This window comes from Pleurodeles waltl, chromosome 10, assembly GCF_031143425.1.
Source record: "Pleurodeles waltl isolate 20211129_DDA chromosome 10, aPleWal1.hap1.20221129, whole genome shotgun sequence".
Taxonomy (NCBI): domain Eukaryota; kingdom Metazoa; phylum Chordata; class Amphibia; order Caudata; family Salamandridae; genus Pleurodeles; species Pleurodeles waltl.
Window position 1 is genome coordinate 219,854,454 of NC_090449.1, and position 26,251 is coordinate 219,880,704.

Consider the following 26,251-nt stretch of genomic DNA (forward strand, 5'->3'; position numbering starts at 1 on the left):
CTTCCTAAAGAGCCTTTGCATTTCAAGTTTGACTTCAAAAAAATTGGCAGGTGCTGTAGGTACAAATGAAAGTCCCTTGCTAAGAACAGATATCTTTTCTGACATCGCAAGCTGGAGACCTATTTTAAATGTGTTTTCTTCAATAACACACCTTTCCAAGATGGCTGCCATGGTGCAGGTGTCATGCATTGTGACATCACAACACATGCACACACAACAGTGACCATCTTTCATAGTTATTTTAGCAAAGAAACAGCATGCAAAGATGATCAGCTCTTGTAGTATGTATATGTGCAAACCTCAGTGGTTTTTCTAGAGTGTTCATTTCTCAATTAAAGCACACTCTATACTGTTTGAACAATTAAGCTATCCAGTCAAGAGAAAGGGGCTAACCTAAATGACTACACATATTATTTTAGATTTTTGGAGACAATAGGGCTTTGACAACAAACAACTAAAATGTTCTCTAAGCAAGACCTAAAAAGTTAGCTAGTGGCAAAAGTGCAAATCATGAGACATCTGTTAGTTTGTGTAAGTGTTCTACCTTTACTTAAAATAAAACTGCTAATTTTGATGCTGCAATGGCAATCTCTGAAAAACATATGCCTTGAGATAATGGTTCCAAACAGCTCAAAGTTCAGGACGTCGCGCACATTCAGCAAAACGTACCCCAGGGGCCTAGAGTCAAAGGGTTAGAACCTTATAATTGGTATAGTTGTTTGGAAGCACTAAATAAATTCTGCATTCCCATACAATTCATAGTTCCCCTTTAACTCAGGGAGGAGCGAAACAGGCTTCTGCTAAGTGAACCCACAATTCAAGGTGATTTATGATGTGACTAAGCAGCACACTATTTTGTCAAGAGAGGACTTCATATATTATAAGACATAGTGTACCCCATGAGAGAAAATGTGGCACCCTAGTGCAATCACCACTTCTCACGTATTGTACGCAGAGGCTGAACAGATGCTGTACATCTCAGCAAGCACGACCAAGGCCTCTAGACGTGTCTCCACAGCCATTAATGTAAATAATGTTTCCGTCATTGCCTAAGGAGACCTAAGGTGCAGTAATCAATATGCAGCACATTAACACCTTCAGAACTCAGCTGCCCACATCTATTCCCCTGCTGTGTCAAGAAACATGCCTGGGTTCAATGTCTCAGTATGTGTATGGTGCTGTTGGTAGAGCTCCGGTGCAGGTTGCTCAAGCCCAGTCTTTATGTGTGACACAAAATAAGTTAATAAAAAGACAGTGTGTGTGATTTCGAGTTGTGTTTGGTCAAGATCTGTGGCATTCCATATGACCTCATGCCAGGCTAAACATGACTCCTCTTTTGTTGCAGTTTTAAGTGAAGACAGCAAACACAAGTCCAGTTCTTTTTAAATTTTATTATAATTTTACATATCTGAACATCACTGTTGGACTTTTTACACACACACACATCATGATGAGTGTCATCCTTCCTCCCACAGTTTGTATGACAGACACATTTTGAGATGTGTTAAAGTATTGCATGATTAGCAATAAAAAGAAGAAATCTGAATGGTTGATTTGGGCTAAATGATATTAGCGTCTTTGGCCATGCCATAGAATAAACCTTTCTGTGACAGCAAGTCCGAAGGGCTACCACTCTCTACAAGATGTCCTTTGTCAAAAACCATAACCCTGTGGATGTAAAAAAAAACAAAGACAAGATATTTAGCATCACTTTATTATAATAAACCACATTAGAAACATATTAGGCATTTCTTGGTACAACACAAGTCTCTTCTCCTGATATGTGATCATACTATGACCCATCCAACAGATGATTTCACAGCAAACCCAAACATACCTTGCAAAATTTGGCATTATCTAAAACTGTGAAGGTTATTTAAAGAGCCTCAGGACCTGAAATATGAATCCAGGGACAAACCAGTCAGTGTTTATATCACACGGACTAGTTTGCCACCTGGACCTATATTACTAAAAGGGTGTATTTTCCATGTCTGCACCATGGTGCACCTTTAAAGAAGTGCGCCTAACAAGGAAAATGAGCCCTGTTGTCATGAACATGCTGTCCTCAGCACAGCCGCAAACTCACACTGCCCTAGGGGCAAGTGCACTCAAGTGAAATGCGGAGCAGCTGTTTACACCTTGTTTCTCATTGCAGGTGGCAACCCACTCATATTTTCATAAGGGATTAGAAATACCCTTGTAGGTCGCTACACCCGCCTGTAGAGGAATATCTGAGAAGTCCATGGGTCCACTTTCCAACATTTGAGAGGACTGCCCACAGGGGGCGCATTGACAGTGTGCTATCTTATTGTGGTGCACTTTTAGGGTGCCTCCTTAGGGCATGCTTATCTCTACGGCTGTGTTGGTAATACAGTGCAGGTGCAGAGTCAAAGCAGTTACCACATTTGCATAGGGCAAAGCCCTCATGTAAATGAAGGAACGTCCTTTCATGATATGCCCGGCGATAAACGTGCATCAGTGCTATCAGTGTTACAGAAGGGACCGCTCAAGCGTCTGCAGCTGCTTCTGTAATGCCAAAGAGCCCTGTGTGTCCATGAAGCACACTCCCATTGCACCCCCAGGGCACTTTGTGTAATAGGTCCCAGGGCTTTATTTTGCAAGGCAACTGATACACTAATTTGATAAATGTCAAAATTCATATTTGCAGGAGTTTGTAAATCATTCTTCCTCATATATATATATATATATATATGTATATATATATATATATATATATATATGACTGGAGTTGCTGTCACAAACAATTCATGCACAACATATAACATTCTGAATAGTAAAGAGGAGAGGGGCCCTTATTTCACACCCTATTCTCTTTGTGATTTTGAATGGGTTGCAAAAGACGCTGTGCAGGTTGGAAAGGCTTTTCTGACTCATAAAATACTTTAAGTACAGATCGACTCTTGATTCTGCCGTCTGATAGCTTCTTATTTTGCAGATCACAAACTATGCAACTGCAAAATCAGTCAGGTCCAATATTCTGACCTTAACGGCCTGATTCACATAGGTAACTTTTGGGTAGCTTTCACTGTAGAGTAGTAAGTGTACGCTTTTTGGCTATTCACAAAGAGTGTAAGTTACACTTTCAGAGTAAATTTACTAAAGTGTAATCCATTTTGTATTCTAGTTTTGTGAATAGCCAAAAAGTAGTAAACTTACTCAAAAAGATCCCATTATTTACCATCCATACCTTTCAGGGGACAAACAATATAGGATAACCCTCTCACTATGGTAGGACTTGTGTTGACTGGGAAGCTAAGGGCATCCTGGATTTATTGCTTCTCACTCCCCCTAGTGGTTTATACCTACAACTCTATCCATGAGTGGCCAGTGATGTGGCAGAAAATATATTACTGTCCCTAGTGTCACAGTTATCATCTATATGTGACAGTTTTTGCATTATGTTAACCAAAGTACTAATAGTTTTGATGTAAAGTGGTGCACTGAAAGACATATTAATGTGCACTCAATTTAGGTTGGTTGACGAAAGACATGTGGTGTAGCCTTTAGAGCTCATTTATAATCAATGAATTTGCCATTGTGTTATAATTCATGATGTAAACTAATAATGTGCATTAACATAATAATGATATTCAGATAGGAAATGTTTAAAATGATCTAAAATGTGAAGTTTGCAGTTCTGCAGCTTATCCGTAGAATTGTGTTAATAAACTTAACTTGTTTTAAATCTACTGTAACATGAACACTGACAAAGGTTATTATTGTTGAATTTATAATTTGAATGTTAACTGTATATTAATTGCATAGATGAATGTACTGTTGTGTTTCACTTGCTTAGCCGAAGGAGGCCTGCAAGGCCCGGTTTCCTGACTTTGCAGAAAATGTTTAGTCATTCTTACTCATGTGAACTTTTCTTTCAGACTTAATACTCACAAGAAAGCCAGCTTGGTAATAGATGCTCTATTGTTTTACACACATAGAGTTTATGAAACTAACCTTAAGCACATTACATTCAGGGACTATGAAGCGGGCAAAAAATAAATGAGTTTCAATTAGCATGGATGAGCTAAGACGGGAGCCTTTTCACATGAATCTGGGAACTTTCACTTATGTTGCAGTCTACGTCGCATGACAGCTTGCCCTTGGACATTTACATCTTCTGCGTCATGTGAAGTGATGGATGGATGAATTATTGTGCCTTATGAATTTTAATACACAGTTCCATAGCTGAATTAGCAGCAGACGTCTTGTGGAGGGATTTTCCCCTCTCTTCAATTGCTTGCCGAACCCCTTGGACTCTGAGAGGTATTGTCCTATATACCCTTGCTGTTTTGAAATGCCTTGCTGAGACTTAGAGAATTTTCCCTGACTCAAAGCAGAAGAATATTGACCGAGCTTCTGAAATTCTGACACCTTCCCTTTTTACTTACTTTTTGCCCACTTTAGTTAGTAAACTGTTACCTCAGATTTCTGTTTTCCAAATTATTTTTGTCTTTTTTGTGCTTTTGCCTTTTTGCCCACATTGTTTAGCATAGCACATGTTACATGGATTTGATAATTTATAGGGTTATCCCTTGCCCAGGTTTCTAGATCGTATGATTTGTTTGAATTTTTTTAGGAGGCTTTGACAACCTGTGATGATTCTGTATCTTTACAATCTTGCCTTGAGAATCATTTATGTTGTTTTGAGTATTAACTTGTAATAAGCACCCTTGGACTTTTCCAGACTGGAGTTTTCCTTGTGGTGCAGCGTTGGTCATACTGTTATATTTGATCTGACTTGGCATGACATTTGATGACTTTTCCTCCACACCCTTATGCTGGGCCAAAAGATTCAATGACACAGTTTAAAGCATAACCCTGCAATGGAGAAATGCTGTGGCACCTTCTTGGCTCTGCACTTTACACCCCCCTTTGGCACCTCATCTGGCAATACCACTTCAGCCTCTATTTGTTCATACGACCTCTAAGAGAATGCCAGCCACATCATATTTCCAATGCCCAGCTTTTTCTCCCAACAGCGTCCTCTGTTCTATTATGGTCAAGTGTAATGTGATAAGCAGTTGTTGTTGGTTTTGAACAATCATGGAATACCATTACCGCTGTTTTTTCTTTTCTTGTGTTTTGTTTAAAAAACAGTCAATAACTATGCTGAATGAATATGCAGCCAACAACTATGCTGAATGAATACATCCTGTTTCGTCTAAAATTGAACTCCTACCATTTAGATATGGAGTGCCATATGTACACAATATACCTAAAACAGTTTCTAGAAACGAGTACTGGAATTTACAGTTTAGTTTATTGGCTACCACAAATCACAGAAGTACCCTTCAACGTGTCATTTTTCATGTGTGGTAGGAGAATATAGTTGTCAGCATTTCTTCTAACATAAATATTGTTTTGTTATATTGTCTTCAAAACTAACACCCATTGTAGTTAATAATGAACAAATCTGTCCTCAATGTGAACTATATTTAGGACACTATATTCATATCAGATTATATTTCTCTATGCAAAAGTCTGAAAGTACTAGTTATTTTGATAAACCGCTCTTTTGTATCCTTGTACAGAGTTACTTTTTAAGTGTTGCAAAGTTTTTAAGCTCTGAAATCCATCATATGAGGAGGTGTAATCTTTTACAAATGTGCACTTATCTTGCTGTTAATTTAAGCAAGATGAACAATAAAATGTTAAATGGAGTGAAAATTCCAGTTTATCAATTATAAATAGTTTTTCTAAGACACAGATGCAGCATGTATATTTTGGGACAATGGATAATAAATATCTAGTTGAAAAAAACAAAATTAATTATAAAATAATCAAAGAAACCAATATTTATCAATAGAGCCCAACAATCTGTTGTTTGTTGCCTTTAGAATGAACTGGAATTTTCTCCCTAGCAGTTCATTGCAATGTATTAGCTCAGGACAAACCTTTTAGCAGCAACTAGATTGTGTAGAAATTAGTGGAAACCAAACAGTTGGAATTTCCACCAGGAAATAGACTTACAGGATCATTCCATATTGATCCACGACGGTCAGAGATTATTCCAATTGTTTCTGATATTATAAGATACATTTATATGCAAGTAATCTAAAAAAGTGAATAGTTTTCCTCAGCAGCCATCGACTAGGTAATGTGGCATGGATCTAGATCTCTGAGGGACTGGGGATGACATGTACTGATTGACTAGGGACACATGTACAGTGCATACTATCTAAACAAGCCTCTGTGTACTAAATCCAAAAGTGGAAACTGAGGAATTACATTTTCATACTATTGACATACATTGTAAGTACAATAAAAAAAAGACATGTCTCAAGAAATTAATTAAGATATGTAAAAATGAAAATGTAAATAAATGTAGCTTGCCGTGTGTAATCCATGATGGTGTTCAGCCGATGCGCTATTGTCAAAACGGTGCAGTCTGCAAATTGTACTCGGATTGTTGACTGAATTAGATCATCAGTTTCCAGGTCTACTGCTGCTGTGGCTTCATCTAAAACCAAGATTTTGGTTTTTCGAAGGAGAGCTCGAGCCAGACATACCAACTGACGTTGACCCACACTAAAGTAATAGAAAGGAAATCTTATATCTATAGACACTGAGCATACTATTGGTTTACAACAAATTTACTACTAAAGTTAGTTGAAAAGGATTCAGAAAATCAAACAAATTCTGAAGCCTTGGGGTGACTTTTTCTTCTCACTTGCAGCTGGTCAAGACATTATCTTTTTCCATAGTTCATTTAGCTTCTTTCACCTTTCAACCTCACAAACTGCTCCATTTCTCCACATTCTCTTCACTGTGGCTGTTCCCCTATATTTAATCATTATTACTGTGGAGGTGTACTTACAATATCTAAGAAACCCTGTTTGTGGTTGTGGGTTTGAGGTTCCTGGCCTTGGTCCTGGCCTTCTAAAGCTCTGCAAACTGGGCCAAGTGCAACCCATTTCAACAATTTTGCCTCAGATAGGGAGGGCACGTTTTTTGGGGAGGTAGTGTGGGTGGTTTAGGAGCTCAGAACTCAACAATAACTCAACAGACACAATAACTTCAAAGTCCAGGCCAGTGCTTGTTTTTTAAGAAAAGAAAGTAGTTTTTAATCAAACAGCAGTACTAAACACAACACAGTTTCAATTCAGTGTGCAGGGCAAGTATAATAGGTTGGTTCACCCTTGTGGCATCACAATCGAACACTGCCTCATGCTAACCCCTCCTGAGTGACTCCTGGATAGCTCGTCCCCAATAGTAGTAAGGGAAGAAGCATGAATCAGGTTCAGGTGTGGTTTTTATTAGCCTATAAGTCAACTGCACCCTCAGTTCATATTTTTCTAAAGTTCTTACTTCTGGCGGTGTAGTGGATGATGATTTAGGGCCTCATTTAGAGTTTGGCGGACGCGTTACACCGTCACAAATGTGACAGATATCTCTTCGGCCGTATTACAATCTCAATAGGCTTTTATGGTATCGTAATCCAGTGAACGTGTTATCCATCACAATTGTGATAGAGTAACTCCCTCCGCCAAACTCTAAATCAGCCTCTCTAAGGCTCCTCCAGTGTGGATCCTACATTCTTGCTGTCCTCCAACAAGCGGATTGTACGATAGGTGGGGACAAGCTCAGGGTCTAGTGAGTAAGCCAAGCATGGCCTTTGTTTCCTTGCATGTGGCTGCTCAGCTCAATTCAGTGGTTCAGGATTCCTGGCACTTGTGCACTGATTCCAGCCCGGCAGTTTCAGCTCTGTCCGGCAATGGGATGGCTGTAATTAGCATAGCAGCTGTAACCCCAGTTAGGCCAGCACAGTCACCAAGCAGTGTAATAATGCAGGCAAGGCAGTTGCAGCCCCAGTTGGATTGATGCAGACCCCACAGTAAATACAGTAAATGATTGGAGAGTTTCCTACCTTCTTCTAAGAAACTAGTGCCCTCTTAAGTATGGATTACTAGTAGCTTCCCTCTCAGATGGTAGGCTTTGTCCTTGATGTTGCTCAGTCCCTGGGATGTGTTGGGCTTTTCCTATTGGACAGTCTCTCCTCCTGCAGGTCCAGACAGACTCCTTTCTTCTCTCTGTAGGCTAACAGACCTTTATTCAATAGGCAGATGCTCGGTTCCTCCAGAAGAAACCCACAACTCTGGTAGAATGGCAGACACCAGCAAATGACTACACAGCAGTCCATCAAGTACTCTACTGATCACTCTCTTCCTTGTCATGAAGGACTTCAAACCGGAACAAAGTGGTGTGGTTTGGGTCCCACATTTATAAAGAATTGCCAGACAGGAGATGTATATCCATTGTCTTGTACTTCAAAACTGGTTTCAGATGGTTCTATTTCCAAATGTCATCTCAGGCTGCTCTTCAGACACAGCAATTGTGTAGTGATGCTTCTCAAAGCAGGTAACACTGTGGCAGTCTCCAGAATGGTGCACCCACAACACAGTAACAATAGACATACTGAAGGTAGCACTGTGGCAGTCTCCAGAAAGGTGCACCCACAACACAGGAACAATAGGCATACTGAAGTGTGAGGTTTCTGCACCTGGCTGTCATAAGCCTCTCTGAAGCAATAACCAGGGATAGAAAAAAGACAATCCAGACCCAGAAACCTCCTCATCTAGCACAACAGAAACTACAGTATCAGCCGTCTCCCACAGCATCAACCCAGTGGAAGTCCTCAGAAAGAAATAATCATGTACCCCTCCTTAACAAATGTCCACAATGAATTTCTAAAGGTAGCCTTGTCTCTGTACTCCTCACTTAACTGTTTAGCTCTCCAACCTCCAGCCACATGGAAGGAGGCAATACACTTTCACATTCTAAGAAAGCTGTCTCCATCCAATTTCCTGTGCAATGGGCAGCCAGGGACATCCAAAATGGATCCCACTGAATTCAGCTCACTCGCGCACAGAGCCATTCTACTGTACACGTGCTACTTACATAGTAGACACATACTTGATAAACAGGTTGCAAAGGGTACAGTCCTGACCATACACTTTACAGCAGAACTTTGCAAAGGAAGGGCCCTATGCCACACTCTCTGTAACAAAGATAAAGGGGGTTATTACAACTTTGGAGGAGGTGTTAATCCGTCCCAAATGTGACGGATATACCACCAGCCGTATTACGAGTTCCATAGGATATAATGGACTCGTAATACGGCTGGTGGTATATCCGTCACTTTACCGTCACTTTTGGGACGAATTAACACCTCCTCCAAGGTTGTAATAACCCAAAAAGTCTGCTCACACTATCAATAAAAAAAGTGTGTTCCCACCACCATTTTATGCACTCTATCCAGGGCGTTGAGAGCAGTCCTCCGTTTACTATCAGGGCACGCTTTGTGCACCCCTTCAGGTCACAGGACAGAACCAGGACCCTGCATCGTAAAGTATAGTCCTAGGCCTCTAAGCATATAATTAGATTAGTGTGAAGCCTCAACCAAAAAAAAGTCAGTGTACCAAATATACACAAAGTTAGGAACTGAGGTCAGGGGAACATGTCTGTATGCCATGGGTGAATATTTCCCTCTATTCAGGATATATAATAATGTTCTTCTTCAGCTCTTGGAGCTTTTCTCACCTGGCTGAGGAGAAAATGGCATCAATTTGTGGTTGAGGTACAAGGATTAAAGAGGTACAGTTTTTACTAATGTAAGTTTCTGACTTCAAGGTGGTTGCACTCACGTTTCCCTGTATCCATGAGGCTGATCCAATTATTTTGCATCCTATCAGTGGAGTGACATATGAGCGGTTTTCCAAATGGGATAAACTTGGAGCAGGGGTTTAGAAGCACATTAGAGACATCAGCTTGGACTCCGAGGTTGCAGTAAACTATGTGAACTACACATACATTATCTGAACAGGATATGTTTTGGAATACAAGCCAGTGCAACAGGGCGCACCTGTTCAGTTCTTTTAGATGATAGAGAAGCCTGGCTGTGGTGTTCTCTCTAGACCGCATATGTTGGGTAACGTGTTTTATTTTAATTAGGATATTTGTTAAGCACAAATCTAGTCCTAAAAAGCAGAGAAGTCTGCAAAGAGGCAAGGTGATCAGAGCACAGGACTCTGATTAATTTTAATTGGGACAAATAGATACACAGTCAACAACAGGCATACATTGTATTCTAAAGTATTGTAGAGTAGTTTTTCAGTAAATTGGCAAGTACAGTTGAGCAACTCACCATAATACATAAATACATATGAACAGACTAGACACTTTTCAGGGGGTGTTAGGAAATACAGATGGATCATTTTCAATGGAAATGGAAAGTGACTGGGATAGGAAGAAAACTGGTGGCATAGAAAAGGTGGGATCGCCTTGGGAGAGTTGGGGGAGGGATAACCATGAACAGACATCACATCTATTTACACAAAAGCCTTTAGGTCCTTCCAGAACTAAACGAGGGAAAGGAACAGCCATAGACAGCGTTTCAGGTAGTCACAGATCTTAGGCAGACAGCAGGGAAAAGGCTTGTTTTCTCTTCTGGTGGGCTCTTTAAATTTGCATCTGTGTGTAGAAACTGCTAGGTATTGTTTGACAACAATAGATCACAAGCCCATTGACAACAGAATATGGATTGGATGGTTTTCTACACGTTGCAGTCAATTTTTAACTTGATGGTAGTGGAGCCAGTGCAAATCGCTGATTTTTTTTTTAGATATCTGATTATATTTTCGTTGGCTATTTATGAGGAGGGGCACGATGTGGAGAGGACTTCATGGCAGTGAGTCGGGAGCTTGGAATATTAATCTGTAGAAACATTCTCTCCATCAGTGTAGAACAGTTCAAAGCCTTTAATACAAGTGTATAGTTGGCTGTGGCAAGGAAGGGTTTTATTTTTCAAGGGCAATTCAATTAAGGCCGTGCTCCTTGAACAATCTTTTTATGAGAATCATGAATAACAGGTCTCAGTCTATGTAGTAGCTAAGGATTTCTGCAGGGCGTGTGAGTAATGAGATCAGGCTCTCAAGATTCATGTATGATAATCAAGATTAAATTTGGTTTTGAAGGGATGCTCCATTGTGGAGATCAAATTCTCTTTTGTTAGGGTTTACTCTCAGGTAGATTTAGCACTGAAAGAGACAAGGTTGGAGACAGCAAATGTTAGATGCCGTTGATCCTCTACTAAATGTCCTCAGCTTATGAGTCAATTGAGGTTTAGTGAGTGATCAGTAGTGCATCAATTATTTCCATGCATGTATTAAAATGGATGTCAGCGAAAATTGTGCCTTGAGTGTTCTGAAAATGACAGGGAGCCATATGTCCTGGAAGTATCCATGTAGATGTATTATGTAGATGGTGAGAGAGAATGGAGGAAAAATGTTGATGCACAGAAAAGAGCAGAGGGTGGTGGGTAGAGCCTAGTGGTCAAGAGTGTCATACACCATAGTCAAGACCAGTATCACAAGGCGAGTATCTTCTTTAGCAGTGATGCAGGATATGAAATTGGCTATCCGTGTAGACGGATATGAAATTGGCTATCCGTGTAGGCGGTTTCTAAACTATTGGACCTGGTGTAGGAAAGTAATGGGACACTGGTTGGAAACGTCATCAGGGTCAAGAATATATAATGGGCTATCTGGGTAGAAACAGATGTGGTGCTGCTGCTGATTCAGGGTTAGATGGGTGATGGTAGAGTGGCTAGCGAGAGAATCAGGGCCAAGGTTTTTTTTAAAGACAGGATATCTGTGGCCAATTCAAAGGAATGTGCGTGTTGAAAGGAAGATGATGACAATGTTGAGGAGGCAGGCATTCATTGGGGAGAGATTTAATCAAGAGGAGGGAAACGGTCTGTAATTCATAGTTTTGAGAGTGGCACTTTCAGAACTGGGGGTTCAAAATGTCAAAACGCATAGCAAGATATCTGGGTTTATGTTTAGAGGCGATGTGGCCCAGCATTTCAGGGTGGACTGTTGCTTTTAGAGCAGGTTCAGGGTAAGACTGATTTCAATATGGCCAGTTTCTATCTGTAATAGCACAGGGGAGCCTAAGAATGATAGAAGGAAGTGCATCCACAGTTATTACCACTGGTCCAGATTATTTTGAGTATTCCAACTATTACTTTTTAGCTGTCACACTGAACAAGGCGGGTGACAGCTGGCAGTAATATAAAGGACACACAGCCCCAAATCTACTGACTAAAAGTTTTGGAGATGTCTAGGCTATCATTCTCAGCATTGAAAAGCCCTTTTTTAAGTGACCCCTGACCTCTCTAGGTCCACAAACCACGAACGTCTTGTAAACATGCTTCTATCTCCTAAAAGTGCACTCAAACTCTTGTGTCTGAATTCAGACAGAAACCTTTGAAAGTATCAACTTAATTGGGTCAAAGGCTCCGCCACAGCAATGCACTGTATCTCAGCTTCACCAAATAGCTTTCATGAAGATTATAAGTGGTTCGACCGCATCACCCAGAGTGCTGTAGGAAGCTTGTAAGCCATGCTGTAGGTGCAGTGGAGAACTCGCTGTCACTTTCGACATCACAAGGTTGATCTATATGTGACCATAACCACAACATAATGGGTGAATTAATGCTGAACTAATGTAAAGTGGTGCACCAGAAGTCAATAATGAAGTGCACTCATTATGGTGTTAGGAGAAAATGTATTCTGTGGTATAGCCATAATAATTGAAATGTAATTATTGATTATGAGTTATAACCATCTTCAACCAACCATCTTCGAAACAGGGGCACATGATTTTGAGTGTTTACCCTTAAAATTACAATGATTTTTATAACGTGTACTAATTATGTTGATTAATATTGAGAAATGTAATTCCCCATCATATTCGCTTACATGTATTAAAAGATTGATTCATTTATATTAAGTGTAAAGTTAAGTTTAACTATAGTGTTCAACATTTATATTAATTGTGGAATTAACACTGTACGGCATAGTGTGAACTTAAATGTGCCTTTACTAGATAGTAGCTTCATTAGGCCTGAATTTCCTAAAGTGAGAAACTGTTTTTCAATTCTGCTAATGTGTCGTTTCATTGAAGGTATTTTCACATTAAGGCCCTCATTATGAACATTGGCGGCAGAGCCCCTCATGCCGGTGGTGGCGAACAGCCACTGGCATGGCGGGCTCAGCCGCCAAATAATGAAGGCTGTGGGTAACCCGACGATGGCGGAAATCGTTTTCCGACAGGGCAGCACTGCTCTGTGGATAATGATCCCTTTTCCTCCAGCCTTTCCCTGGTGGGTTCCCCCGCAAGGAAAAGGCTGGCAGAAGGGGTGCTCCGGGGCCCCTGCACTGCCCATGTACTTGGCATGGGCAGAGCAGGTGCCCCCGTGCAGTGCCCCATCGCGCAGGACATGCACAACGGGTGCCACTGCACCCGCCGCACACCAACACTGGCGGCGGCTCCAAAAGGAGCCACCGTCAATGTTAAGGCTCTTTCCCCTGCTGGGCCGACGGGCGGAAACACACTTTCTGCCCGCAGGCCCAGCAGGAAAAACATTATGCGGCAGTGGGAGGTTGTTGCGCTGGCAGTCTTCTCTTGACCACCCGCGCTGATCTCGGCGTCTTTACTGCTGAGATCATATATAGGGCCTAAATGTTAGTTTGGGAATAGATGTGCTATTGTCTTACTCAAAGAGAGCCTGAAAAAACAACCTTGGAGAAGGTAACATGGAGAGACCGAGAATGTGAAGAATGTCGCTATTCATACATGTTGCAAAAGTTGTACAGGAGAGCAAGGACAGCCACCTTCCCAGAATGTTCTCGGGAACATAGAGCAATGTTTCAAGTTTGTTGTGCGATGTGAGAAGACTGGACCAGGTGATGGCCTGATTATTGGGTGTCATCAAATGGACTAATTACAATATTACCTAGGTCTTTCACTGATCAATAGTAGCCAGATTTCCTGGGTCTTGTAGAGGTACATACCTCGGCACTGTAGTATCTAAGGATCAGTTCCTAAAAAAGCACTGCAGATATTTTCTTGGCTGCACCCTTTATTCTTCTGATCTAGTGCTGCTTACATTCCCCACTTCCTGGTCCCTACAGCATGGAAAAGTCTACTCAATGCTTCATGTTTAATATGCAGCCGGTATACATTTTGCAAGCAACACCAGACCTGGTCAATTGACTGCAGCTATTATACTCATTAAAACTCAGTAGGCAGATTAGTGACAGCTGTTAAACTGCAGCAACGAGAAGGTGGTACTTTGTAGAAGATAAACAAATAACATAGCACTGCATGTGCCATTAACAATGTGCATCAGTATAATAATCAAACAAGATATTTTGTTGTAACAAATAAAAGAGATGACCTATCAGGGTTTTCCAAAGTTGATGGGTTTTAGATTGGTTAATGTTAATGGTTGTAACCCACAAAAATAGCACACAGATGCTCTAGCACGATACTACAAGCTACAAAGTCTGATTTTTACCAAAAATGTGAAATGCATTGAGAGTCAAAGCTGTGGCCTTCATGGTAACTTTAGGATGTCACTCTGGTTGCCCAATTATCAAAGGACAGTTAAAGCAACAGGATTATTCTATCTTTTATCTCCTAAAGTGCCTTATAAGAGTTAAATACATACAAAAGGAAAAAGACTGGGATAAGATGTAGCCCCAGAGTCTTGCTTAGGGTCGGTCTGAACTAAGGTAATGCTCTGTTTTACATTTTTGGGTCAGGGAGGAAAGGCCAAGTTAAGTATGGTTCCCCCATTACTCCTCTGCTTCTGTGCAGCAGTTGGACGCAGGGGCACAATATTTTGTTGGCCATGTATAACATAAAATTATAGATGGGTAAAAAGTGAACTATGGGAATGTTTTTCACCTTAGGAATTCTGAATGGAATTCAAGCTTTGCTCTTGTTGTCTGTTTGACATCACTCAGAACCCCTCAGTGAAAAACATCCCTGTAATTCACTGTTACCCTTCTATAATTCTATATCATTTGTCTTTCATGATTTCTATAGTGCTTACAGCCCCTACGTAGGGCACTGAAGCATTTGCCTTCATGGACAGCATGCTACATGATGCCTAATGTCTGGCTGGAAGGGTGCTGTCTTTGTTTTTCGATCCTATGTGAAAAGTGTTTTCATGTTGCGTTTGATAACCACCAATGTGCAGTTATCTTAATGTGATGCTACAATTAGCAGTGTAGTGGATGCAGAGGTGTGAGAGGCAGGCAAGCAGTTGGTTCTCTGTGAACTCAAGAGTATATTTCAAGAGCCTCATCCTTCATCACCAGAGTGTTAAAGGTAATGCTTTCGAGTACCAAAGGCACAGGCTACAGCAATGTCAACCCAAAAGAACTTCACAAGCCTTCTATATGAACGTCTTCCTTCCATCTTGGAGCAAAAAAAAAAAGGCTGGCAGCCTTTTCAGAAATTGCTTTTTCTACACAGAACTCTTTGCAGATTAGCAGAGCACTAAGGACCAGCTCCTTCTTGTTAAGAAAGCCATGAAAACCCATCTATTTTTGGTTGGTTCTCTGTGCTCATTGCCATTCGTGCTTTGTTGCCCCAGTCAGTTCAGTAACCCAACCTACAGTGTAAGGAAGATCACTATTTCACGATTTAGATCTGTTTGTAAACTTTGTGTTCTTTGTGAAGCCAATACAAATGATTCTTGGCTAACCCAAAATACAGTGCATATACAGTAGTCAACTGACTGCTTTCCTTCAGTTTTGTTCAATCCTCAGATCAGAAGAACCACACACAAATTCTAGTAACAATTTCAGCTGAGGAAAGACACTTTTGTGTGAGTTTAACGCAGAATATCTTTTCATTACTGGTCATCATAGAAATCCAACAATAGTTTATCATGCAGACAGCGCTAAAGCGAGGTAAAGAACATGTATCCTGTTGTTTACTTATTACATGAAGAACATGCACTGGAAAAGTCAACAGGTCTGTCATTCATGTGCCAATGCAAGTAAACATATGTTATAATGCAGTTGAATGCACAAATGGCTATTATCACATTAAAGCCATCTGTGGTGGCTTTGCCAAAGCTGTGAAAAAGTAGGAAAAACTATTTATTTCCCTGTTTAATGCATATCAGAGGTAAAGGATTAAATGTGATTCTTTTGTGCTTTCCAATGAAAGCACTTCCTAGAAGGAGGGTGGAATGATGTACCAAGCATGAGGGGGCAGAGTACTACTCCTCTGGGTGCAGCCAAAGCCCGCTGTATGTAAATTTTAAAGTTGTGTTCCTTAACCTGACGTTTGTAACACCTATTCAGGGGTGACTTTTTTGTTTAGAAAATTAAATGATACTGGCAGATTAACAAAGTATATAAAAATAGGTTAAAAAAATAATAAAATTGACAGAATTGAAAAATCTGTACATGCTTACTAATTTGTATTTGGAAGGTAAAAATTAACGTTGGTGGCATTCAAGGTGCAGATCTACGCAGGATATCCTGAAAAATCCTGCTTTGATTCACCTGACACTCCGCATTTTTGGATGGCACACGACTTCCACTGTGTCCTGTCACCGATACCTGGGGGAACTGACTGGGGCGGCGAAGTGAATAGCCATGTGGAGGGCCTGGAGGCTGTGGAGTGTGAGGTCTGTGAGCGGGGGGAGGGGGGCTGCGTGGCGCGAGCTTCTGTAGCGGCCACACCTTGTTCTCCAGCTGGGGTGACTCAGCCTGCCCTTGTCTGTGCTTCTCTGAGTGACTGGAGGTCGGAGGAGCCATCAGGAAGGTGTCCGAAGGTGAGTGCACCATGGCGCTGTGGGGCGATACGGAGCCCAGTGGCTGATATGTTGACTGAAGGGAGGAGCAGGGGCAGTGTCACTGTCTGCCGGTATCCCCTGTAGGGGACAAGATGAACTTTTAGAGAGATCCTGGGGGCATTTTTCACCATCTACACACCCAAGTGCATTTTGGGGGCAGAGGTGCCCCCGGGGCCCACGAGGACAGCGGCACGTAGCTCCTGCCTGGAAGGGCCAGTAGGCCTGAGCGTTAGGGGGTCTTGGGCCTGTACACTACATTATCTGGGTCACGCTGTTTGCTGTTCAATCGTGGGCATCGGTCTTGCCTACGATGGGGACTGGATCTGGAAGGTGACCGGCCTTGGCCCAATCTGGCATCTGCTGAAGTGCAGTTGCCTGCATTGGGGAGCTGACGCAGCCTGATCCGGTCACTGGGCTTGGTTGGGGACAAGAGGAGTGATACAGAGTGTTGGAAGAGGTCTCCTGTTGACACATGGGGTGGAATAAGCAGGCAGGGCCACCCAGTGGAACACCATGGAGCTCTACAAAAACCCTGCTGCGCAATGCTCCATGTGCCAGGCCCCCAGCAGGGGAGATCTGACTCCGGACCCTGCTACCAAAGAACCTACCAGGGCAGAGATTTTTGTGGCCATCCAGGATTTTAGAGTCGGACTGGAAGACAAGATTGATTCTTGCACCCGGGAGGTCAACCTATGGCATCAGGACCTTTGTAAGGTCTCTGACAAGGTCTGGGTGGCTGAGGGTTCCATCGTGGAGCTTCAGGGTGAGGTAACTGCAGTGAAATAAAAGGTTTGGACCATCACTTCTGTGTCCGGGGCACTGGAGGCTCGGATTGAAGATGTAAAAGGTTGGTCATGCCGCAATAATGTGCGCCTGCTGGGGTTCCCAGAACTGGCGGAAGGCAATGCCACTGAACATTTTGTTGAAACCTGGATCCGAGACATCCCAAAACTCAATGGGCTGTTCCTATGTTCACAATCGAGAGGGCACATAGGGGATTGGCTGCACAGCCTCGTCCAGGGGCACCACCACGACTGACATAATGACTTACAGTGACAGAGATTCTATTATTAGAGTGGCCAGGGACACTGCCAGGAATGAGAACCATAGAACCCTGACTACCCTGACTATACTACTAAGGTGGAGGGAGGTCAGAAAGACATGAGGTAAAAGCTAAGCTTTGCGTGATGGGCTTCAAGGTACATTCTACTGTATCCGGCTTGACTGAGGGTGTTCGCGAGGGCAAGACTACTTTTTTTGACAATCCCGCAGATGTATGGCGCTGGCCGGAGTTGGGGGACATAGTGTCCACAGGGAGATCGAACCATGGGGATCTAGGACTCCACGGTTATCTGCTGTGGTTGGCACAAGTGGGGCGGTCATCTGCAGGGGCTCACCCTTGCGGTGCGCGATAACCTGAGGTAGGTGTTTCGGCCAGGACTGAAATCCAAGGAGGCAGAGCTATGGCCTTGGCCCCACCGCAGCGGTGGTTGGGACAAAAGGGGATGCTTACAGAGGGTGGGCCAGTCACGCAGAGTGAATCTGACAACTAAGGTTGCATTGGAGGATTTGCAGTAGACGTGTTACTCAGTTTCACTAACATTCCCTTTCTTTTCCCCACACATGGGAGGTCAACAATGGAACTTTTTCTGTGGTGTTCGGTTAAAGGCGAAGTACACAATGGTTAACATGGAACAGAAGTGTGTAATGGGGATGTATTGTGTTAGGAATGCTAAATGTTTGAAGGCACTGTACTCTGGGGAGGTGGTTGTGCTGCCTCACCACCTTGGTGGTAGGGCCTTAGAGTGGGGATGGGGGTTGGGCTGTAGGTCCTGAGAGCAAGAATTTTATTGGCTCTGTGGTATAGCATGTTGTTCACATACTGCACATCCGGGATGGGGGAGATGAACTGGGTTCCTTGTTCTTTTACCCCACTGCTGGGGAAGGTGTGTTGATCATTGTTATAGTGCTGAAGAGTCGACAATGCATTTATCCCCCAATCATTTGGTCCTGGACGTGGAAGGCAGAGGGGGCAGATGTGTGGGGGTATCCCTTTGAAGGTATATGTTACTAATATGGTTGATCAAGTAAACATGGTCATGTGGAATGTCTGGGGGTTAAGAGAATACTCCAAATGTTACAGAGTCCATACATTCCTCAGGTGCCACAACATACACATTGCTTGTCTCCAAGAAACTCATCTTGGCGGGAGGAAATGCAGAAAGTGAGTAGGAAGTGGAGGGAGCAGTCATACTCAGCCTCCTATTCCTCCTGTGACAGGAGGGTGGCCATCTGGATAGCTCCTGCCCCAGGCTTCACATATAACGAAGATTTAAAGAGGCGTTATGTTCTGGTGCAGGATACGTTAGATCAGTGGTTCCCAACCTTTTGACTTCTGTGGACCCCTACTTTATCATTACTGGATTCTGGGGACCCCTACTGAATCATTATAGGACGTTGGGGACCCCCCCATTAGTCATTACTGAAAGCTGGGGACCTAATCTATTAATTTGATTTAATTTTCTAAGTAGTCGTGGACCCCCTGAGGAGGCTTCGTGGACACCCAGGGTTCCCCGGACCACAGGTTGGGAACCACTGCGCTAGATGGTAAAGAGCTCACAATACTCAATTCATATGCCCCAAATGTGGATGACCGGCATTTCTTTGGGGAGCTTCAGGCCCTCCTGGAGGAGAGTATGGCGGCACCCATAATCTGGGCAGAGGGCTTTAATTGCATCCTAGATGGGGAGGGGGACCATCCCCGCCCAGAGATGGCACTAAGCCTTTGATGGTGAGCTTGCTCAAAAGGGTGATGCAGAATCTCGGGCTGATAGATGGTCGGTGAACAGTACACCCGGATGGATGGGAATTCACCTACCGTTCTTGGACCCACAATACGTACAGCTGGTTGGAATGCTTTTTGGTGGGAGGGCTGGATTGTTTTCAGCTGACTTCAGTTACTCTTTTTGACACGTGTTTTCAGCAGAGGTGCACACAAAGACGCTGGTGGAGCATAAAGAGCTCAGGACACTCTGGGACACACTAGATAAGACTTTCCTTAAATTCTACAGACAGTTATTACACACAGAGGGCAACAAATCTGGCAGGCCACTGGCCTGGATCCTCTGGAGCGAATCGTAGATACCCCACATCCTGCATATCGTAACACACGAGGCCAGTTGCAGACTTGACAATGTGATATTTTGTCCGCCCTATTAGATCATTTCAAAGTGGTATAAAAAGCGGGTCCAAATGGCACAAAGGAGGAGGTGGATAGTTTCTTGACTAAGATTGGACTTCCCCTGCTGCAGCCAGATCATATACAGGAGCTGGAGGAGGACGTCTCAATAGAAGAGCTGGGCGAAGCTCTGTAGGTGCTCATTATAGCCAAGACGCCCAGAGGGAATGGGTTTCCAGCAGAGTTTAGTCTCACCTACTACGCTATTCTTAAGGAAAAGTTACTAGAGGTCTTTATTGAGGGGAAGGGAGGGGAATTCTTCCAACAAGCATGCGAAAAGGGATAGTCTGCCTAATGCTGAAGGCTGGGGAGATGAGGAGGATCCCGCTTCATACAGGCCCCTTACTATGCTTAACACAGATCTTAAGGTATTATGTAAATTATTGGCGTCCAGACTGCAGAGGGTGATATTGGGCTTGGTTCATGAAGACCAATGGGGCTTTCTGCCAGCACAAAGTGCCACTCTTAATCTCCAAAGGTTTACGCACGTGTTACATGATGCCTTGGAGAGTGAGGGGGAGCTGGCGTAAGTCTCCTTCGACCTGGAAAAGGCATTTGACACAGTAGAATGGGGTTATTTAATGGCAGTGCTGCATGACATGGGATTCAGACCTAATTCCTGTGCCTGGATACGACTCCTATATACTCAGCCCAACATACGTGTTAGGGTGGGTGGTGAGCTCTCTGAGTCATGGATAGCGGGCAGGGTGCTTACCAGGGGTGTCCCCTTTCGCTCTTGCTGTTCGCACTGGCGATTGAGCCCTTGGCTCTATTGTTGTGCAAGGAGATGGCCTGCTGGGGAATTAAGGTAGGTGAATCTACTCATGTGATCACATGGTAAAAGGATGACACGTTAGTGTATGTAAACTCCCCAGGGGAACTGGTTCCGCTCCTGCTCAGGCTGATGAGCACCTTTAGTGATGTTTTGGCCCTTAAAGTCAATGCCTGCAAGTCACTATTGTCCCCTCTGGGTGCCCTAACTGGACGACAATAGAACCACTTGCCAAACGTGGGTCTCCACTGGGAGTTGGAAGGATTCACATACTTGGGGATCTAGGTCACCCACACGAAAGCTCAAAGCCAGTGCAAAAATGTGGATAGGTTCCTGTTGGGAGTGAAAAATGTAATCAAATTCTAAAATAGACTCCCTCTTTCTGTAATAGGTAGAGCAGCCAACTGATGTTTCTGCTGCATTGTTTGTATCTTGTTCAGAACTCCCTATTCCCATTGGGGGACTGGTTTTTTCGTAGGTTGGGCGGACTTTTAATCTCTCTCCTTTGGGCGGGCAAGCACAGCAGGTTGGCACTGGCAGTACCAGAGGGATTTGGAAGAGGGTGGATTGGCTGTCCCAGACTTACAATTCTATTATTACGCTGCTCATCTGCAGCACGCAGCTAGGTGGCTGATGGATTCAGATACTTGAGAGAAGCAACGGTTGGGGACGCTGATTGGGGGGAGACACCTTACCACATTTGCTGATCTGGGCAGCAGATTGGAACTCCTGGTCCTGTATTTAGTCAAGCACACAGTGCAGATCTGGAAGAGGGTGGTTAAAAGTTTCAGCGAAGAGCCCCATTTAATAGGGAACTACAGTTGTGGGGTCTGGCTCCCTTTAGAAGCATAGATGAAGATATGTCCATGGAACACTGGAGAGCAGGAGGGTGCCAACTCACAGGGGATATCTACCCTGGAGAGACCTTCATCACTTTCCAGGAAGTTCAGGACTCATTTGGGATAGGGCCAGCCCTTTTTTTGCACTACACTAAATTGGAGAGCATTGCGAGGGAACTCTGGACTGAGACTCCTGCGGCACCCCACCCCAAGGGTTCTGAATGGCCTGATTTGGGTGGGGGGATGGACAACACCTCATAAACCTTTTCTATTAGGTCTTAGGGGGAACATGCAACATAAACAGTATGCAGCATGTGGAGCATGGGAAAGAGAGCTGGAACTACCCAGCTCAGATTCTGACTGGGAGAGCACAACCTCCCTGGTATGCACAGTGTCCTGCAATCAGAGATTTAAAGTACTTAATTTCCATTTTCTACACTGCACATTTATCACTCCGCACCAGCTGAACAAAATAGACTCCACTGGGGTGCTAAGTGTGCACGCTGTGGTAAGGTAAGTGCCTCCTTCCTGTATTTGGCTTGGGAATGAGCCAAGATTCAGGATAACTGGGGAACAAGTGGCGTCAGGTATTGAGGATGTTAGGATACAAAAGCCTTTCTCGCCACTGGTCTTCCTTTTGGCAAAACACCAGGTGGCAATCGGAAAGCTGGGGTATAGGGTAACCTTGACCGATCACTGGCAGAGGGATCTACTGGAGTGGGGGGGCGAGAGAGGAACAGCATATGAAATCTGCATGCACTGATGAAGGTGCTACTGATGAGATATTGTTGTGGAACAGTTTCCCAGCAAAAATGACCGAACTCTGATGACATGTCAGAGGGAGTAGGTTGAGAGTGGACGGAAAGGTTACGCTTGTTTATTTTTTGATGACCAAGTGTGGCATTGCTTTACTCCGTTATGAAGTCTTAGTTCATTGCCTTGGGTCTTCTCACAAAATGCATTGATCATGTTCTGTGCTGTATATTTAAGAAAAAAATATACAGATCAAAATGGTAACCACTTTCCATATACACTTGGTGGGATGGTATGTGTATGAAATCAATAAAATACAATTAAATAAAGAATGTTGGTATCCTTTTGGGAGCAACACAGATAGACAAAATATCAGGAAAAAACTATTCTGTGGACAAAATAGTGTATTAAGAATATCAAGGACTAACATATTGTGAAGGTAAGTTCCTTAGCAGAGTTTTACTATATTTAACTCCACATATATGTACCTCTATAAATATATATCTTCAAGGTAAGTAGTTCTAGAGTTAATAATAGTAAACCTATACTTAGCTAGTTGCACTTACCTTCTCTATATTTTAGTCCGCAATATTTTTGACACAATATTCTGCCCACACAATATTTTTGTTACCAGTATTTTGTCAGTGATCCAAGCCTGCATTAGCAGTAAAAAAGTCAAACTGATATGCCAGAGGCTAGCATATCGTGTTGTGGTTTTCAAACATAACTACCTTTTCAAATACTCTAGTTCTGTAATTAAAATAAAAATTTAGATTTTTGTATTCCTTTGTTTATAAATTAAATAAAATAAAAAAACTTCATAATTTATGTATCTCTCTGTATTTTTGTGTATTGCTTTAAGACTGAAATCATAGACATTTCTTCAGCCGGGTCCCCAGCATTCATTAATATTTAGTGGGGTTCCACAGTGGTCACATGGTTAGAAACAACTGACTTAAAGAATTTGTGGCAACACATGTTCTAGTTCAGTGGTTAAAACGTTTTAGAATGACAAACCTTCCAGACCCATCTACCTTTAATGGACATTAGGCATGTGATTTCTGAATGTGGCTAAAACATCATGTGGTAGCGTAATATCACTTACAGACAGCACATTTTCCATTGAAATGGCCACTAAATTAGCACAGACATACAGTTTTGCTGATAAAACTACACACCACACAACTGCTGATGTGTGGAAATCGGATGTCTGTGAACATTTATCATTTGTTCATCATTAAGTAAACTGTCTTGATTGTTTTGGTCCTTTTAAAGTATCCAGCACACTTCAGAATTACAAACAAATGTACTTAATTTTTGTGTTTCTAACTACCAAATTCATACAGCTAATTTACAAGTATTTACATTATGTGTTGCCAAAAAACAACATCCAACATCTTTTCTGTCACACTCTCTACTTTACTCCAGCAAGATTGTCATATAATTCATTAAAAACTCCTCTCACTTTGCAATCAACGTAAACAGCAATACTCTGTTAAAAGAATAAAGCATTCTTACATTTGATCTCTGTCTTTGAAGCTGAAGCAAATGTGATACAGAATTTAAAGGCATCTTTATTTATTGCTCAGACTTTCACGACCAACCAAAAATTGGCTGGTGACCCACCAATGAGCCACGATCTACAGTTTAGGAACCTCTGTTCTAGACAGCTGAACTGTCAAACTAGACCTTAAAATGAATGATGGTCATCAAGCTGCCTTCACACACTGATAGGACCTTAAGCTCTCATATAGTGCACCAGTGTATGTTCTAGAAGCGAAGGATTGTTTATGCTCACACTCATCAGCCACTGATTGCTGATCAAAACTCTGACTTCAGCTTTGATTACTAAATATTTCTTTGTTGTATTTACTCCTTGTTGGAATCTGTGAGCTCTTGCTGTGATTTCTCCTGTCTTTTGGCTTCTGACCCCTGTTTCTGACCCTGTGCTTGATTTTGTTTTTGCTGGCTTTAGGACTCCGGGCACTTTACTTCTGCTGACCAGTGCTGAAGTGCAAGTGCTCTCTGCCCAAATGGTATTGGTATTTGGTTTATCCATGATTGGCATATCTGATTTACTACTAAGTCCCTAGTATAGTGCACCACGTGTGCCCAGGGCCTGTAAATCAAATGCTACTAGTGGGCCTCCAGCACTGATTGTGCCATCCCCATGAGTGACCCTGTAAACATGTCTCAGACCTGCCACTGCAGTATCTGTGTGTGCAGTTTTCAAAATGCCATTTCGATCTGACAAGTGCACCCACTTGCCAGGCCAAAGCCTTCCCTTTTAGTATATGTAAGCCACCCCTAAGCTAGGCCCAAGGCAGCCTCATAGTCAGGGTGCAGTGTATTTAAAAGGTAGGACATATACTGGTGTATTTTACATGTCCTGATAGTGACATACTGCTAATTTTGTTTTTCACCATTGAAAGCACTATTTCTCCAATAGGGTAACATGGGGATTGCCTTGAAATATCTTTTTTAAGTGTAATTTCCCATTGGGAGCAGATATTGTTCTGAAGTTTGGGATCTCTGAACTCACAATTAAAAAATACATCTTTTGATGTAGTTGTTTTTTAAATATAAAGTTTTGAAAATGGCACTTTTAGAAAGTGGGCATTTTCTTGCTTAACCATTCTGTGACTGCCTGTCTGTGGAATAAACTTCTGGGTCAGGATAACAGTTGGGCTGTTTGTGAATTTACTTTAGACAGTTACACAAAGGGAGCTGAGGTGTGCCCTGCTGGGGAGGAGCTGACACTTGCACCTGAACAGGGCCATGCCTGTCCTTACACAAGGCAGTCTCCAACCCCCTGGAGTGTGTCTGGGGCCAGGGCAGGAAAGGCAGGGTCTTGTGCACTACAACGCATGTGTACAAAAGCAACAGAAGAACCTAATTACATGGATTCCCAGATTATAATCAAACCTATGTAAAATAAAATAATAATGGGAATTCACATAATAAAACAACAATGCTAGATAAAGCTGATATCACATAAATAGTGGAAAACACATTATAACGTCAGGTCTCCACTGTGATGTAATACATCAATGTGTGGCTTGCTGTCAGTGGTGTAGGGAGTAGAGGAAGGGGTGTTCAGGTACATGCTAAGAAATTAGGTGTTGCAAGCGCATCATGAGCCCTAATGCAAGCAATGGAATTTGGCCAACTTGTCCTGGGTTTAGTAGCAAAAATAACCTTTAACTGGGTAAGGTAGGCCCCTCACATTCGCTGGCCCTGGTGCCATTGTAGCTGATGTATTATTGACACCACAGACCCCTACCCCTGTCAGGAATGTAATTTCTGTATTAGAGTCCTGGATTTTTTGTAGTAAATATGCCCATAAATTGGTCATATCTAACATTACTTATTGACATTGACTCATATCTTAATTGCTGCCCTTTAAGTTTCTAAAACGGATGAAGGTTAAAGTCTCTCTGTCCTGCAATTATGAAAGAGCCTCCAAATGTTCCAAGCTACAATAGTAATACATACAGATGCTTAAGGTCTTCTAAGCCAGTGGGTCCCAACCTTTTGGTTTCTGTGGACCCCCACTTTAACATTAATGGAACCCAGGGACCCCCACTGAATCATCATGGGAATCCGGGGACCCCCGCCTGAGTCATTACTGGAAGCTGGGGACCTCATTTGTCAATATTTGTTCATATTTTTGAATTTTCTAGGCTCTCGCGGACCCCCTGAGAAGGCTTTGCGGACCCCCAGGGGTCCCCGGACCACAGGTTGGGAACCACTGTTCTAAGCCATCTGAGAGTAGTAGACAACACAAACAAAAGAGTAATAGTGTATTGAGCACATATATAAAAAAAATATATATATCTTCTATAGAAAACTGACAAAGGATGCGTGCATCAAATGTTAATCAGGTTGTGCTTGGGTAGGACCAGGGGTTATCTACAGTGTTGGTGGATAAAAAACCCTTTAAGTCAATATTATGCACGGTAGAC

At 42.6% G+C, this 26,251-nt stretch overlaps 1 protein-coding gene across 1 annotated transcript in view; it reads right to left on the reverse strand.

Annotated features, from left to right (window-relative positions):
• Window positions 1-1,376: 1,376 nt before the first annotated feature.
• The window catches only part of LOC138261344 (multidrug resistance-associated protein 1-like), a 616,610-nt gene continuing 591,735 nt past the window's right edge, over window positions 1,377-26,251 (reverse strand). Inside the window, exons 30-31 of the mRNA XM_069210192.1 lie at window positions 6,355-6,549; window positions 1,377-1,668 (exon numbers count right to left, since the gene is read on the reverse strand). Coding sequence (XP_069066293.1) covers window positions 1,560-1,668; window positions 6,355-6,549 — 304 coding nt within the window. The 3' untranslated portion in view covers window positions 1,377-1,559. The remainder of the gene's footprint in view (window positions 1,669-6,354; window positions 6,550-26,251) is intronic.